At 39.6% G+C, this 14,393-nt stretch overlaps 2 protein-coding genes across 3 annotated transcripts in view; both read right to left on the bottom strand.

Moving 5' to 3' along the window:
• The window catches only part of cnot4b (CCR4-NOT transcription complex, subunit 4b), a 23,911-nt gene extending 14,821 nt beyond the window's left edge, over positions 1-9,090 (bottom strand). For both annotated transcript variants that reach the window (XM_035675027.1, XM_035675019.1), the window contains exon 1: positions 8,867-9,090. The gene's annotated coding sequence lies outside the window, so the exon portion shown is untranslated. The remainder of the gene's footprint in view (positions 1-8,866) is intronic.
• Positions 9,091-9,812: 722 nt separating this feature from the next.
• LOC118337854 (toll-like receptor 1) lies at positions 9,813-14,196 on the bottom strand. The gene is made up of 2 exons (XM_035674977.1): positions 14,097-14,196; positions 9,813-13,952 (listed from the first exon to the last, which is right to left on the bottom strand). The coding sequence occupies exons 1-2, from the start codon at positions 14,108-14,110 to the stop codon at positions 11,483-11,485; spliced, it is 2,484 nt and encodes an 827-aa protein (XP_035530870.1). The 5' UTR covers positions 14,111-14,196; the 3' UTR covers positions 9,813-11,482.
• Positions 14,197-14,393: the final 197 nt, after the last annotated feature.

Genomic DNA, 14,393 nt, shown 5'->3' on the forward strand with positions numbered 1-14,393 from the left:
GCCAAGGACAGGCAAAAGCGCAGGTCAATAACCAACAAGGTAATGGAAAAGATAATAAAATGAATGATGATTGCAAATGGACAGTGCAAGGTGAAAAGTGTGCAATAACAGTCAGGACATGTTTTTGGAATATTTTGATTTAGCCTTTTTCACAGATTTGAGTTTAATTGGAGTGCACAGAGCTGAAAACATGTTGCCATGAATACTGGCATGTTTGATAAGTGGTAAAGGTTGTGTTACTTATGTTTTATGGTAGGCCCTGTAACCTTTTTTTTTATTTGGAAGTAAAATACGTTCTGAAATAAAGGAAGACATTCAAAAACTCAGTTTGCATGATTTTCAGTCTGTACAAAATTTTATCATCTCAGAAAACTTTAAAAAAAAAAACATATATCGATATCGGTAAATATCGGTTATCGGCCATAACAGCAAAATTTATTTATGCGATATCGGGTAATCGGGCAAAATTTTCATATCGGTGCATCCCTAAAACTAACTGAACAAGGCAGGGTTGTACCAGCCACTTGTAAGCAGTGGTGACATAAAGGTTACAGAGCAAGCTTGTGGTTGTGAGGTTGTTGGTTCAGTTCCTCTCTCCAGACTGGAGGTGTGCCGACTGCCGTCTACTGTAGTAATACACTGACTATGGATAAGTACCTTATACAACCACACTTTAAAAAATAGTGAAACAGGACAACTTACACAATACATGTTGCTTTCATGAAATAAATATAGTGAGATAGAGTATTTATATTAATTTATTCAATTCTGTTATCAAATATGTTTGTTAGGGCCAATCACAGAAAGTCACAAGGATTTGAGTCAATGATTTAAAAGGTTAAACAATGAGCAGTAAGGGCGATCAAAGTGCTGCTTTCCAGTGGGTGATGTGCATATTCACTATGAGTCACAACCATGAGAGCTAATGAAGCTGTCATTATGTAGCTGTGTCACAGAGGGCTGGAGAGAAGATGTTCAACTTTGTTTGGATCAGTGGCCAATTAAACTGCTCTAAAAACCTCTGAAGGCGGTCACTGCCGGTTAATTGGCAAGAATTAGGTGATTTCACAACACATGATTTACTTTAATGCATGCCTGGGTATTCGGCTAATGGACAGACAATGAACAAAACTGCAAGACTAAACCAGTCTGACATTTTGTGCTCGGTGTAAGATTTTCAAATGGAGTTTAGATAAGCTGTTTCTGAGAGTCAGATTTAGCACTTTCTAATGAGACTGTAGATCCTACTGCACACACTCTACTTGAGAGATCCAGTAAGGAGTACAAGGCCTTGTACGAGACCTTGTGAGAATAGCCGTGTTTCTATCCACATTTTGAGTAATTTGGCGAAAGAAAATGCAAATTAATGCATGTTTTCATCCACTACCGTTATGCAATTATTAGTCGGTTCATCAAGATAAGCAGTATGTGGCGCCAATTCTCCTGTCAGAAAACCAGAAGAGAGGGTTAAAAGAGGGCCAGTGGGAGCCCAAACAGTGAACAACACTGCAGACAACAGGATGGAAATAAGAATTTTTTCTTTGGTTCATGTATTTAAAAGGACCAGTGTGCAGGACTTTGTACTATTGTAGGGTAATGAAAACATACCTATAAACAATATATTCCATTTCTGCCAATAGATCCTCCTCAATGTTACACACTGGACCTTTAAGGTGAGGAAGGTTCCATCAGATCTGTGTTAAGCCATCATTGAGTACAGGCTGTTGCTGAGAGGTAGAGCGGGTTGTCCACTATTCGGAAGGTTGGCGGTTCGAACCCCGGCTCCTTTCGCTTAAGCAAGACACTAAACCCCAAATTGCTCCCGATGCTGTGCATCAGTGTAAGACTGTGGTCACATACGATTAGTTTATGATTAGAAAATGATTAGTTTCCGTTCTGGTAAGCAGTTGGCCTTGCATGGCAGCCACTGCCATCAGTGAATGTAGTGTAGTGGTCGAAAGACTAGAAAGGTGCAATATAAGTACAGTCCATTTACCATTTACCCATGATGATTGTCGACTTTTGACACTGATGATGAGGAGGCTGTCGGAGAGCAAACAGCTCATCAAGATTCAGGTAATTTGTCCAACTTTTTTGACTTCATGCACCACATAGCAGCACCCCAACACTGTATCCAGTTCTTCTTAATACACCCCTGGATGTGAATGTTGGATCACTGAAAAGGCTCTGCCTCATTAAATGGAACAGAACCTTAATTAGTATCATTGGAAACACCTGTGCTTAGAAAACTATTTCATGTCAAAATGGCTGCTATGAAAAAGTTTTTTTCTAAATATGAACCCAACACCTGAAATAAAGTGTAGTTGAACTCACTGCTGTCAAACCAGCTACAAGCAGGCAATTAACAAGAAACCCAACCAGACAACCAGGACACACATAAATCTGACGGGTTTTGTCCCCCAAGGACCCTTTAAAATCCTGCACAGCACCCGAGTATAACTTGTTACAACTACTCAATCTACTGTAGTAGTCTAAAGCTGCAGACTTTATACATTGGCTTAAATTAATTTGAGAGAGTGGTCTAAAAAAAAATTATGTGGCAAACACAGCAAACCTGCCATCACACTATAGAGAACTAGAAGAGACAAGAAATAAGCTTTAACTTCTCTGAAAAGTGCTTATTACACACTATTTTGGAGACATAACACATGTTAATAAGAAGTTTTGGTTTCTCATTTTCACAACAAAATCACAATCTTCCCTTGCTACTGAGGGTTTGTTTGTCGTACTTTAGCTCAGGCTAATGTTAATCAGATACAACACCTGAATCACGTTTTATTTAATTTCTCAAATTGTGGTATTCCCAAATCCATGCTTCTAAACCTCCCTTCAGAGACCTGTGGATGATGGTACAGATGCCACGTCCTTGTCAGATGGATAGCCTGCTCCCAACACACAAACAAAACAGGAAACTTGACAGCTTGAAAAAGACTGGCTAATTGGTAAGGCAGTGGACAAGTGCAGTCTGACTTTGTGATTTAAGACAGACCAACACACAACAACATCTTCATCTTCACTAATGGGAAAACACTTCGGTACTGTCCTTTTACTGATGAAGTTCCTAGGATTTCCATGTAGGTCTATCCCAAGCAGCAGGGCTGGGAGTGAGCGGATGACAGCTAAAAATACCCTGCCCGTCCTGAGCGTGTGTGGGGGTGGAGTGAGCTAAGGCTTCTCTCTTTTAAGGGGAAGTCCAGATGGGCAGCAGCGGTGCTCCTGCAGCCTCCCCTTTCCTCCCCACTGGACATGTATGGTCATCACTGGCTCTTCCAGAAGCTCGGCACAGGGAGCCGCTTTGCAGGCTGGCTGCCGCTACATGAAATGAGTCTGAATAGTACACTGCGTTTTTTAGTTAGGCCGGCATTACTGCAGGTGCTAGGCTCATATATCCTGAACCATGAGATCCTCGCTGGAGCTGACAGAGAGAGAAACCTTCACTTAAACAGCCACCAAATCTCTCAGCTATAGTCAGTATTCAGATAATGAGAGACCCAGGGCCCAAATGTGCCTTTAGTGACAACCTCCCTCAATACACAGCTGGTCTGCATGTAACATAGCACTAATATGAGGCAGTAAACTCCCTGGACTATAAGCTGAACTACTGTCAACACAATTATAGTAATTATAACAAAGTAATGAACTTTCTCCACATTCTTTAAGTTGCAGCAGCACAGACCGGCGGTTACTTGGTTAGACCTCTGCTCTGTCTCCTCCTGCTCTCTATGATAAGCTGCATTGGTGTGGGAAGGAGGGGGGCTGTGGGGGCTGCAGCTCCCCTGTTGGAAAGAGTGAAAGAAAGTGGACATGTTGTTTTACCTTTTAAAAAAGATCTAGTGCTGGGTTTCATTTTGCATATGATCTTAATAGCTGAAATGACTGCTGTAACTCTTCAATAGGCACTTGCTTTTTGCTCTGATAAGCAGGGGTGGGGCAGGCTGTGTAGTGTGTATTGAGAGGGGAGCTCTAGTAACAGTCTCAGTTAACAGTTCTAACTTTATAATGCAACAATTAATAACCCAATGTTAACTCTCTCTAACTGGGCAAAACACCATGGCACAACAATATGTTTCTTGCTTGAGCAGTAGAACATTTGAGAAACATTTATCTGAATAAATACTTGTGAATGTTAGAGTTGTTGGCCTCTCTCTCATATTTTAAGGCAGAGGCTATAGTAATCAAAGCCGTCAGTATATCAAGATGACATCAGGGGTGGGTCTACAGGGGTGTCATGGGGTAGCAGCAGCCACCATGAAAAAATGCCTCGCCACCGCAGTTTGATGTCAAATACAAATTTCATACGTTAATGTAGATTCATTTTCAATATACAGTTTTAAAAATGTTAATTAATACCTATAATTTAAGGATCTATCATATCTGTAAGTGATACGTTCAATGAAAAGTGAATTGGCGCTATACAAATAAAATTTCATTGAATTGAAATTGAAAACAAAGACATGTATTTGGAAATACAATGTATTGATTTCAAATGCTGGCTTTAGATATTTCTATTCAATGCTTTACTAATGTGCCACAATAATGTCTTTGAGTTCAAATATCTTCATTTGATGATAATATTGATATATGTGATTGTGATTAGGTATTTCTGCCACTCCTTAAAGGCTCCATCCGCCCTCTGGACACCCCATGATTATTTCTCTAGATCTGCCCCTGGATGACATTACAATGTTTTTATATTATATGTACTCCTGACAGTACAATGTGCTACCATAAACCTATATAAGACTCAGTCATTAAAAAAATAAAAAAATAGTGTGATGTACTGTGAAACTGCCAGAAACTTTAAAAAAAAAACTGAAATTGTTGGTCACATGACTCCGCTGATTTAAACAGTGTCTGTATGAGTGCATGTGGAGGCATTACTCTGCTGTGGTTTAAGTGTGTGAAAAAATATGGTACATCTGAAGGAAAAACATACATGACTGCGTGACCTCACCTCAGCTGAAAGGAGCTCTTCAACATAACTGACAATAACACAATAATGGCACTGATAATAACCTAAACTAGCATATATTTTATGCTTGTTAAGCCTGATTTTATTATGCAATTATTTTATTATTATAATTTGTTTATTTCATTTCACTTTTACAGTTTTGACTTTTGATTAACCAGCAAATGTGCATTTTGCATCTTTTAGTCTCCACATATAATAAAAAACAAACTAAGGCTATTAAAACAAGTCACAACAAAGTAATGTATTCTTTATTGAAGGGCTGATGAAGGCTCTCTAAATATTGGATTAGTATTATAAACCTGTCAATGTAAAAATATAAACAGTAGTTATTGTCGTCTCCATATTTTTATTAAGATGAATTGGTTATCCTATCAGTATCAGACCGGGCCTGAACAAAAAAACAAAACAATCAGAGCCGAGAAAGAGGTCGGTATTTGGTGACCTGGGAATGAGACTCAACAATCAGCTATCTTCATGCCTCCAACCCAAAGCATCTTTCCATCTTTCTCTGCTCTGATTGGTTGTTTTCATTCAGGCCTGGTGGACTGGTGCAAATCCCATTAGGAGCACTAGGAGGAGCCAGAGGAAGCTGTTTTTTTCACAGATTATCCGTCTCATGTTCTACTGTCAATGTAAGGAAGAAAAGTAAAAAGTTGTAAAGAAAGTACAGATGCCTGAAAAAAGTACTTAAGTACACTAACAAAGTCCTTCTACTTCATTACTGTCCACCTCTGGAAACCCGCTCTTCTAATCAAGTTCTCTGTGGTATCCTGTCAGCCACCTGTTAATGCAGGGACCTTTAGCTCAGCACACACCATCCGCACACCACCATCTGCTGAAATCACCTGGCACCAACAGTCTGACAGGACAGCCACCATTGTCTGTGTGTAACCACGTTCCCACAACTTTTAGTCGTAGGAACTGAAGGTTGCTTCAACCTGCACAACATCATACATTGTTGGTCTGTCTGTCATATGCTTTCCCCTGGTGCGTCTAAACACAATGAACCAAAAACAAAGTAACCCACCCCCAAATATCCTATATGTAAGAAAAGCACTAGCCCTTGAGCAGGGACCTTTGGGGGGATAAAATAATGTTCCCAAAACCTAATGTAGGCCGAGGTAGCTGTGGTGGAAACACACTAGGTTCCTAGTCCCAATCACTACGAGTCTATCTATCAGAAATATCAGTCATGTGCAAAAAGGCTTTTAGTAGAAGGGTAAAATGTAGTGTGGTAACACTAAAAGCTCCTCACTTACTCTGCCTTCCTGGCCGGTTCTGATCTGCTTAAACTGAATTTCCCCTCCTGTGTGGGACAGAAGAGCTTCGTCCCCACGTCGGCGGCCTACATGTACGTTCACATTAACCTTTTTACTGTAGTGACTCACAAGATGAACATACCTCATTAAGAGAAAAAGGAAGGGGCTGAAATAAATCTATTTACAGTGTGTCAGTTACCTGAAACAACATTGCCATACTTTCCCCACACACGCTCTGTTGAGGGGAAGGCTGGAGACATCACACAAGGCAACACATGCAGAACAACACTGACACAAATAAAGCACACTCTGACTTATACTCATTAATGATTAACTGCAATGCCTTGTCCGCATGCTCAGAAAGAAACATGAACACTCATACTGATCAAGAGCAGGAAGCAATGCCACAAGAGTGTGTCAAAGAAAAGTTCCATTAATAACTTACAGTAAGCAGTTGTACAGGAAAGAACTTGGCCTGAATTTAAAAAGGCTAAAACTGGTCTCTAACGTTTACTATCTGCTGGGAAAGCAGCGTACAGCTTGTTTATCTAGGGATGGAGATCGAGAACTGGTTCCAAATTGTCCGACCCATTTGAACCATATACCTCTGAGCTTATCAATTCCTTTTATTGATGCCGGCATATTTTTGTCACGTGCATATGGCAAAAGGATGTCACACTCATGTGTCTATGCTGCTGGAAACTTGCAACCAGAAGGAGTCATGGTGGAGAGCAAGAAACGGTCCAAAGGTGATAACTGTGCTTGTTATAATGTCTGTAAAGTGACCATTTCAAGTAAGGGTGGAAACACCAGCATCATCTTCTTCATCTCATGTAGCTGAGAACTGGTTCCAAATCAAACCGCAGTTAAACAGTGGAGCTTATGTGCACCTGAGTCACATGCATGACTTTTTCTATTTGCTATAAAACATCATTGCTAATGCTGACAACCTGTGTAGGCCTACTTTTCCACACAGAAAACTGATCAGGAATCAGTAAGTGATTTGATAAAGAAAGAAAACAGTTCCGACATCAAATTGTGGATTATCTGGAAAGAGACATTGCTGTTGAGCTCAAATGCATTTTTGGCACTTTGAGCACCACAAGGCCCAATGCATCTGGTTTTCATATATTGAGAGAAGGGGCACAGACAGTCTTACTGCTTTTACAATATTTTTCATATATTAATGGCTTCATTTAAAAATTTGACTTGCAAATTGTTTTCATTATACTATCATACTTATACTAAATATAAATTTATAATATAAATATAAATATAATATATAAATATAAATATAATATATAAATTATAATATATACCTAGTATATAGATATATAGTATATATATATATGTATTGTTTGGGGCTTTTATTGCCTTTATTATAGTGACAGCTGAAGACAGACAGGAAAGGGGGGCAGAGAGGTCGGATTCGAACCCTGGGCCGCTGCAGCAGGCACTCAGCCTCAGTGCATGGCTATGAGTCACTGAGCTTACCGGGCGCTCCCGTTTTCATGTATATTTATTATTTTATTAATATTGCGATTAATTGTGCAGACCTATGTGTGAATCTTGCCAGTAAACCTGTTTCTGATTCTGATTCTGATTTCTGAATGCAAATTGCAATAATCAAGGCCATAAAAACTGCACATGACAAGAAAACATGGTGAGCAGCCACTGTCTGCCTCTGAGGCTGGCTTGTAGACAGCTAGAAGAACTGTTGAGGAGGATGAGTCCAGTCTCAGCACAGAGCTACAGACAACCAGCTCTCACCGAGAAATCAGGCTGACCACTTCCACAAGCAGTGCTGTTTGTTTAGGTTACTCCAATAATTACTGACTTCATATCATGTCACCTGCCCCACGGCATTTTCGGGTTGCTTTCTTTTCTTGCGAGCTCGAAAGATGAACACAACTATATGCTTAATTATTCATCATATGATCAGCGTACAAACTAACTGCGCCAAACAAGTTATGGGTTAATATGCAAAGTTTGTTAGCAGTGTTTAGTGCCATCTTGGTTAATGCACTTATCGAACTTTCACATTCCTATTAATAAGTACATAAATACAAGCAGTGTTGCTTGAGGCTTAGAACCGGCAGCTTTGTTGAAAGTCGTGTACCTACTGAAGTGACACTTCAGCGGGGCGCTGCCGGGCTAAGCTAAGCTATGCTAACCAGCTATGCTAACCGGCTTGGCTGGCTGCCTGGAATGCTGCTAGCTACTGTCTGTCTTGTATGACGTAGGCTAAGGGCAGACAGGGCTGCTGTAGCCTGAAAACGGCGCTCACTGTGTGACAACCCCCCCACCAAAGTTACCAAAAGACACTGCCGCTCCCTCGCACACTGCTTTATTGTTTATAAGTTATGTTGCGTACAAAAGTCTGTCAGGAAGGAGTTTACGCGGCCTGCCCTCCGCCGGCAGAGCCCGACATAACCGAAACAGCGACCCCAGCGTGAATGAGGGCTGCCTCGGCTCTCTTCCCGGAGCAGCGCCCCTGACAGACAGGGCTGGCTGAACTATGTCACTCATGTCTTCCAGTGAAAATGATGATTCAGTAGATAGCCCAGTTTATGGCGTTGGTTTCATAAGGGTAACTGTTAGTGTGGATACTCACCCTGCCTATGTGTTACTGGAGGTTCCTCTCCAGGATGTAGAGGGAGAGGTCTGCCTGTGTGGGACAGAAGCTCCGGTACAGAACGCTGCTGTATGTGGGGCCGTTGTCTTTAGGAAGGCACCGGCCTTTTCTATAAGCTTATAAAGGTGCTGCTACCTACTTACACCACAAACCACCATCTTACATTAAAGGAGGAGAGAACAGGGGCAACTACACAACTCAGTGAGTCGGCGCAAATTTCTGTTACACACATGGAATGATGGGAATTGTAGTTTCTGCTAACGAATCCAAGTTACACCATTGACAGTATATCTACTGTCGAACGTCAGCATTGCAAAAAAAAAATCTATGCTTTTGCAAGAAATTAAACTGTGAGGACTAGGACAATAAAAAATGAAAATCAACAATAATAAAAAAATTATAATATAATTTATAAGTTGTAACTAATCATGGCCATCTAGAGGCATGGGAGATTACTGTAAAACCAGATACGTTCATTTAAATGGTAAATGGACTGTACTTATAAAGCCTTTCTAGTCTTTCGACCACTCAATGCCATACTATTGTTGTGTTTTTTTTAGTTCAAATGTCTTCATTTGGTGGCTTTTCCAAGCAAATATATGTACTACTGTCAAGATATAGTGAAAGTTTCAGCAAATTTGAGAAAAATATTTTTGTAAAAATCACCTACTGCAGCTTTAAATTAGCATGTATTTCTGTCACCCCTTAAAGAATTCATGCCACTCTCTGACCACCTCATGAATATTTTTTCTAGATCCACCCCTAATGTCTTTATGAATCAATAATGTATTACTGCTTTACGGAAAAGCTTTTGGGTCGTGAGTTTGCAAAAAATAAAAAAAATAAAAATTATTTATTTATTTATTTATTTATTTATCTTTTTGACAAACACCATCCAAGGGTGTTTAGTTTTTTACAACCTGGGAAAACAACAGTTGTTCTTAAAATGGACTTATGATAGATCTAAAAAAGTATGAATAAATGGTTTATTAACATTTAAGCAAACATTAGTTATAAGAGTTCCATATACAAAGCGGTACCATAGTATAAGCCTACATGGTATATTAAAATTAAGAATTTGGGGACCCAGTACACTGGCATACAGTGATATGGAACCACATTTACATAGACATTGAAATGATACATTTATCATGGACTTTCATTTTAAGCGATTGCATAATGAAAAATAGAAAAGAAAAATCTCAGTCTAATTAATTCCTTCACATTGGTGTGTGGTGAGTGTCATTACAAACAGTAGATGGCGACATTTCCTTACATTAAAAAAAGAAGCTCTACAAAAGACCATAAAACAGCACAAATTATACATCTCTCTACTGGGAAAAGGCATGCTGCATTATATTTGAAATCTAAATATCTCTAATCATATTTTAATATTTATAACATCAGAAAAGTATTGTGTTATCATTGTGTTTACAGCAAACAGCTGTTTTTTTCTGTTTAAGCTCAATGCCAAACCATTTTAACTTTAAACTGACATATCACACTACGGTGGGAAATCTTACACTGACTCATGAATTAATGGGGAGGTATCTTGAATTTGAGTTACTGCTTAGAATATATATTTTTCTTTTATCAAATATCTAAAGAGAAGTTGTCAATATCATAACAGGTGTTTGTCCAGGCAGATCTTGTTCAGTAAACATCTGACTAGTTAAAGTGTCTTTATAAATATCTTGAATTATCAGTTGAGTTATTTATTGAATTGAACATTGCAGCTGTGAATACTAAAAAACTTTATGTAATTTTTGCGTCATGCAATGCTCCAGTCTGTTCCAGTGTGTATTAGGAGAAGTACAATCTGCAGTAGATTTCAGGAAACAGCTGTCAGTCAACCAAAGCAACTTAACTGATGATGAAACAGCTTCGACCAAAGCTAATCACCACTGATTTACAACACCAGTACAAGAGACAGGGTTATCACAATAGAATGTAACTATCATGAATATATTTTGAATAGTAAAAATCAGGGATTAATTTTGAATGTTAATGTGTTTCTAATGTAGTTTTTAAAACTCAAAAGTTGGCATCAAATATAGGGTCTGATTTATAATCTTATTTACTTATTATTCTGATTAAAAAAGTTGCAAAAAAAAGACAAGGTTTGTGCTTGGGTTTAAACACATTACTTATAAACGAATTAACTTCTCTTGTAAAAAAAGGTTTTGTTGAAATATGTAAAGCGAGGCATTGAAAACATTTTATTTTGGTATTGGTAGTGAAACTTAGGTCGTTATATGTTAAGTCGTTACTGGTTTTACCGTTTTGTTAAAGGATTGTCATTGTGACTGATCACTATTTACAACTCACAATCTGTATTTGCAGAACCTGCAGTGTCAATGTTAATACAATACTCAATACAATAATATGTGTGTATGTACACTGAAAGCATTACAAGTTGTTGTAAATATTTCATACTGACCACAAAGAGTTCATATGAAGGTATGACGATGCTTTGAGTTAAACAAATCATGGTAGTATCTTCCAAAGTCTTTTTAGTACCAAATTCTTAGATCTGTGCCAAAACTTAGCAAAGAAATACTGGTATTGTTTTTTGATCAACTTTTAGAGAAACTCTCATACTTGGTCTGTAAACAGAGGTACTGTATCTGAAATGGCCAAAGCCACATCTTTTAGAACCATAGATTTATCTGCCATATGCAGCATGGATTTAAGACTTGTCCAGAAAACCTGCTGCTTCCGTTCATCCTTCGGCCACTCAAGGTACGTCTGCTGCCTCAGTAAACTCCTAAGTCTCAAGAACCTCTTGGGCAGAGACTCAGCTGGAATGGGCTCTAGTAATATGAAGACTAAAGAGTCTTGCTGGTCACTGATGGCTCTGTGCTGGGCAAAGAAGAGCTCATAGTTGCACCATTCACTCTGGACAAAATGTTTGGAGAGGACAAACAGTGTCTTGTAGCTGGACTCCATACACTTGATGATGTTGTCTATGATCCAGTCACCAGGGACAAAGTCTCGCTCGTGAACACATAGAGAAAACCCGGAATCTTCCATAGAGGGCACCAGCTGGCTGTCCACCCAACCAGCATCCTGATGACTGTAGGAGATGAATGCATGATAACTATACGATGCATTATTCAACATGTTGGAGTGTTTTTTGCCTCTCCTCTTCACCCTGATCCACACCCATAACATTTTTGTATACCACACTCCGTCACATTTATAGAAAACCAGACCTATGGCTGCAGATATAACTACTACTACAGGCAAAGCGACTGTAGCTTGAAGCCACGTCTCACATGACAGCTCACTGGTTTTGTACTCTGAGAGTGACAGGCCTGCAAACGATGGCGGGGTGCTGCATGTATAATCTAAGGGCCAGTCCGGGAGCAAAGACTTGTTGAGATTAGTGACGAACCAATGGGACTCACATGAGCAGACAAATGGATTGCTTCCAGCTTTGAGGGTCTGAAGCCTGGGAAGTCCTGCCAAGACCTCCTTGGATATAGATGAAATAGTGTTCTGGTCTACCTGGAGACTGAGTAGAGCTGGGGCCATGAGATCTGTAGGGATAACCTGGATGCTGTTGGAGCTGAGTTTGAGGTGTGTCAGCTTGGGGAACTGAGACAGATCCTCTTGTGTTATGGCTGTTATTCCCGTCTTTGACAAGTCGATCCTCTCAAAGTTTGGTGACAGGTACTGAAAGACACTGTTGCCCAGGTTGTTATTTCCCAAGCTGAGGTCAGTCAGATGAGCAGGCCAAGAGCAGTTCCCATCCAAGGAGATGGAGTTGAAGCTGAGGTCCAGGGACTCTAATGTCTTCATCTGATACGTCTTCTCAGAGATAAATGAAAGACTGATGAAGCGGTTCTTGCTCAAAGACAGTTGCCTCAGTTTAGGGAAGACAGAGGTGTACGAACACTGAAACCACCAGAAGCCAGAATCCGTTAAGAGGTTATCTGACAGATCTAGTGTCTCCAGTGACGGCAGAGCTGATATGGCATTGCAGGGTAAAATGTTCATTCCGGTACCAGAGAACTTTAAATAGTTCAGATTTGAAATGGCCTCGAAGCTCATGTTGATTGTGGGGTATTTGTATTGATAATGATTCACACCGTTGAAGGAAATTGAGCAAAGATTGATTGTGTGATTAATGGTGCGAAACTGAAACCCGTCCAGTGTATCTTCATTATATGTGATGTTGACAAATGAAAGGTCATAAAGGGAGGAGAGCCACACGTTCTTTAGAAATGCTTCCATAAATGAGCTGTTAATCCACATGTTCTCTATGGTGAGATTCTGTATAAATGGCATCGTTGTCAGGCTCTTAAAAGGGTTGCCGCTGACATTGCAGTTGTCTGGAAAGACAGTGATGAATCTCAACGATGTTGCCCCTGTCACATTCAAGTCCACAAGGACGTTCTCAAACATACCGAAATCCCTGCAAAAAGATGCAAAAAGGGAAATCCTTTGGAGGGACTTAAATTTTGCAAGAGCACCAGAATCATACTTTTGCCAGTTAATTCCTGCTCCCAAATCCAGATGATGCAGAGAAGTCATCATCAGTGGATCAAAGTCATTGTAGTTGACTGACAGAGCAGCTCTACTACCTAATGACAGCACATGCAGATTCGTCAGGTTTTGAAATGACGCTGGAATTCGATAGCTATTATACAGATTGTTTGCCAAATCAAGGATTTTCAGATGTTTCAGTGAGATGTCAGGGATGATAGGTAAGTCATTGTAAGACATATTGAGAACCTTGAGAGCTGGTGTGTGACTGAACACACTGGGAGAAATCTCCTGCAGGCCACAGTGAGTTACTTTTAAGAAACAGAGCTGTGACAGTCTGGAAAAAGGAGCTCCAGTCAGTCTTTGGATGGAGTTATAAGAAATATCCAAATACTGCGTCTCATTGGGAAGATTTGAGGGAACTTCTGTCAGACTTTTATGTGAGAGGTCTTTCATTCCTCGCCTCGATGTGACACACAGTTTAATTCCCTTTTCATCTTCCTTCAAAACCAGACAGTCAGATTTCATCAGGGACACGATGGCTATGGTCCCAATCAGAAAAGCTACGATTGTGCTGAAACACCAAAATCAATTAAATAAATTAAACATAATGAATGAAACAAAAAGCTGCACATTTATAGCAATGATGAACATTTTGAACAAACTTTTTAGATGCACAATGTAAATATATTGTAAGGGAGAAGAAAAAGTACATTACCTTTGTGTGGACATAGCTTGAGAAACAGTAGTGTCCAACAGTCAGAGTTTAAGGAGCTCAGGTCTGTGTGCTCTGATCTCTAACTTTGTTCTGAAGAGCAATCTATCAACCACTAACGCTCTGTTCCTCTTTTTTTCCCTCTGTAAATTCCTCTTTTCTCTGTTTGTCTTTCAATTCAGCTGTCACTATGAATTAAAGGCAATATTCATAGCTATGTTTTCATTGGTATATCAAACACTTGAAAATAAGAATCGCCATTTTTATTTACAGAAGATATTTGTGTTTTATAACGCAGCA

The sequence above is a fragment of the Morone saxatilis genome, unplaced genomic scaffold (genome assembly GCF_004916995.1).
Source record: "Morone saxatilis isolate NCDOM2014 unplaced genomic scaffold, NCSU_SB_2.0 Contig10, whole genome shotgun sequence".
In the NCBI taxonomy this organism is placed as follows: domain Eukaryota; kingdom Metazoa; phylum Chordata; class Actinopteri; family Moronidae; genus Morone; species Morone saxatilis.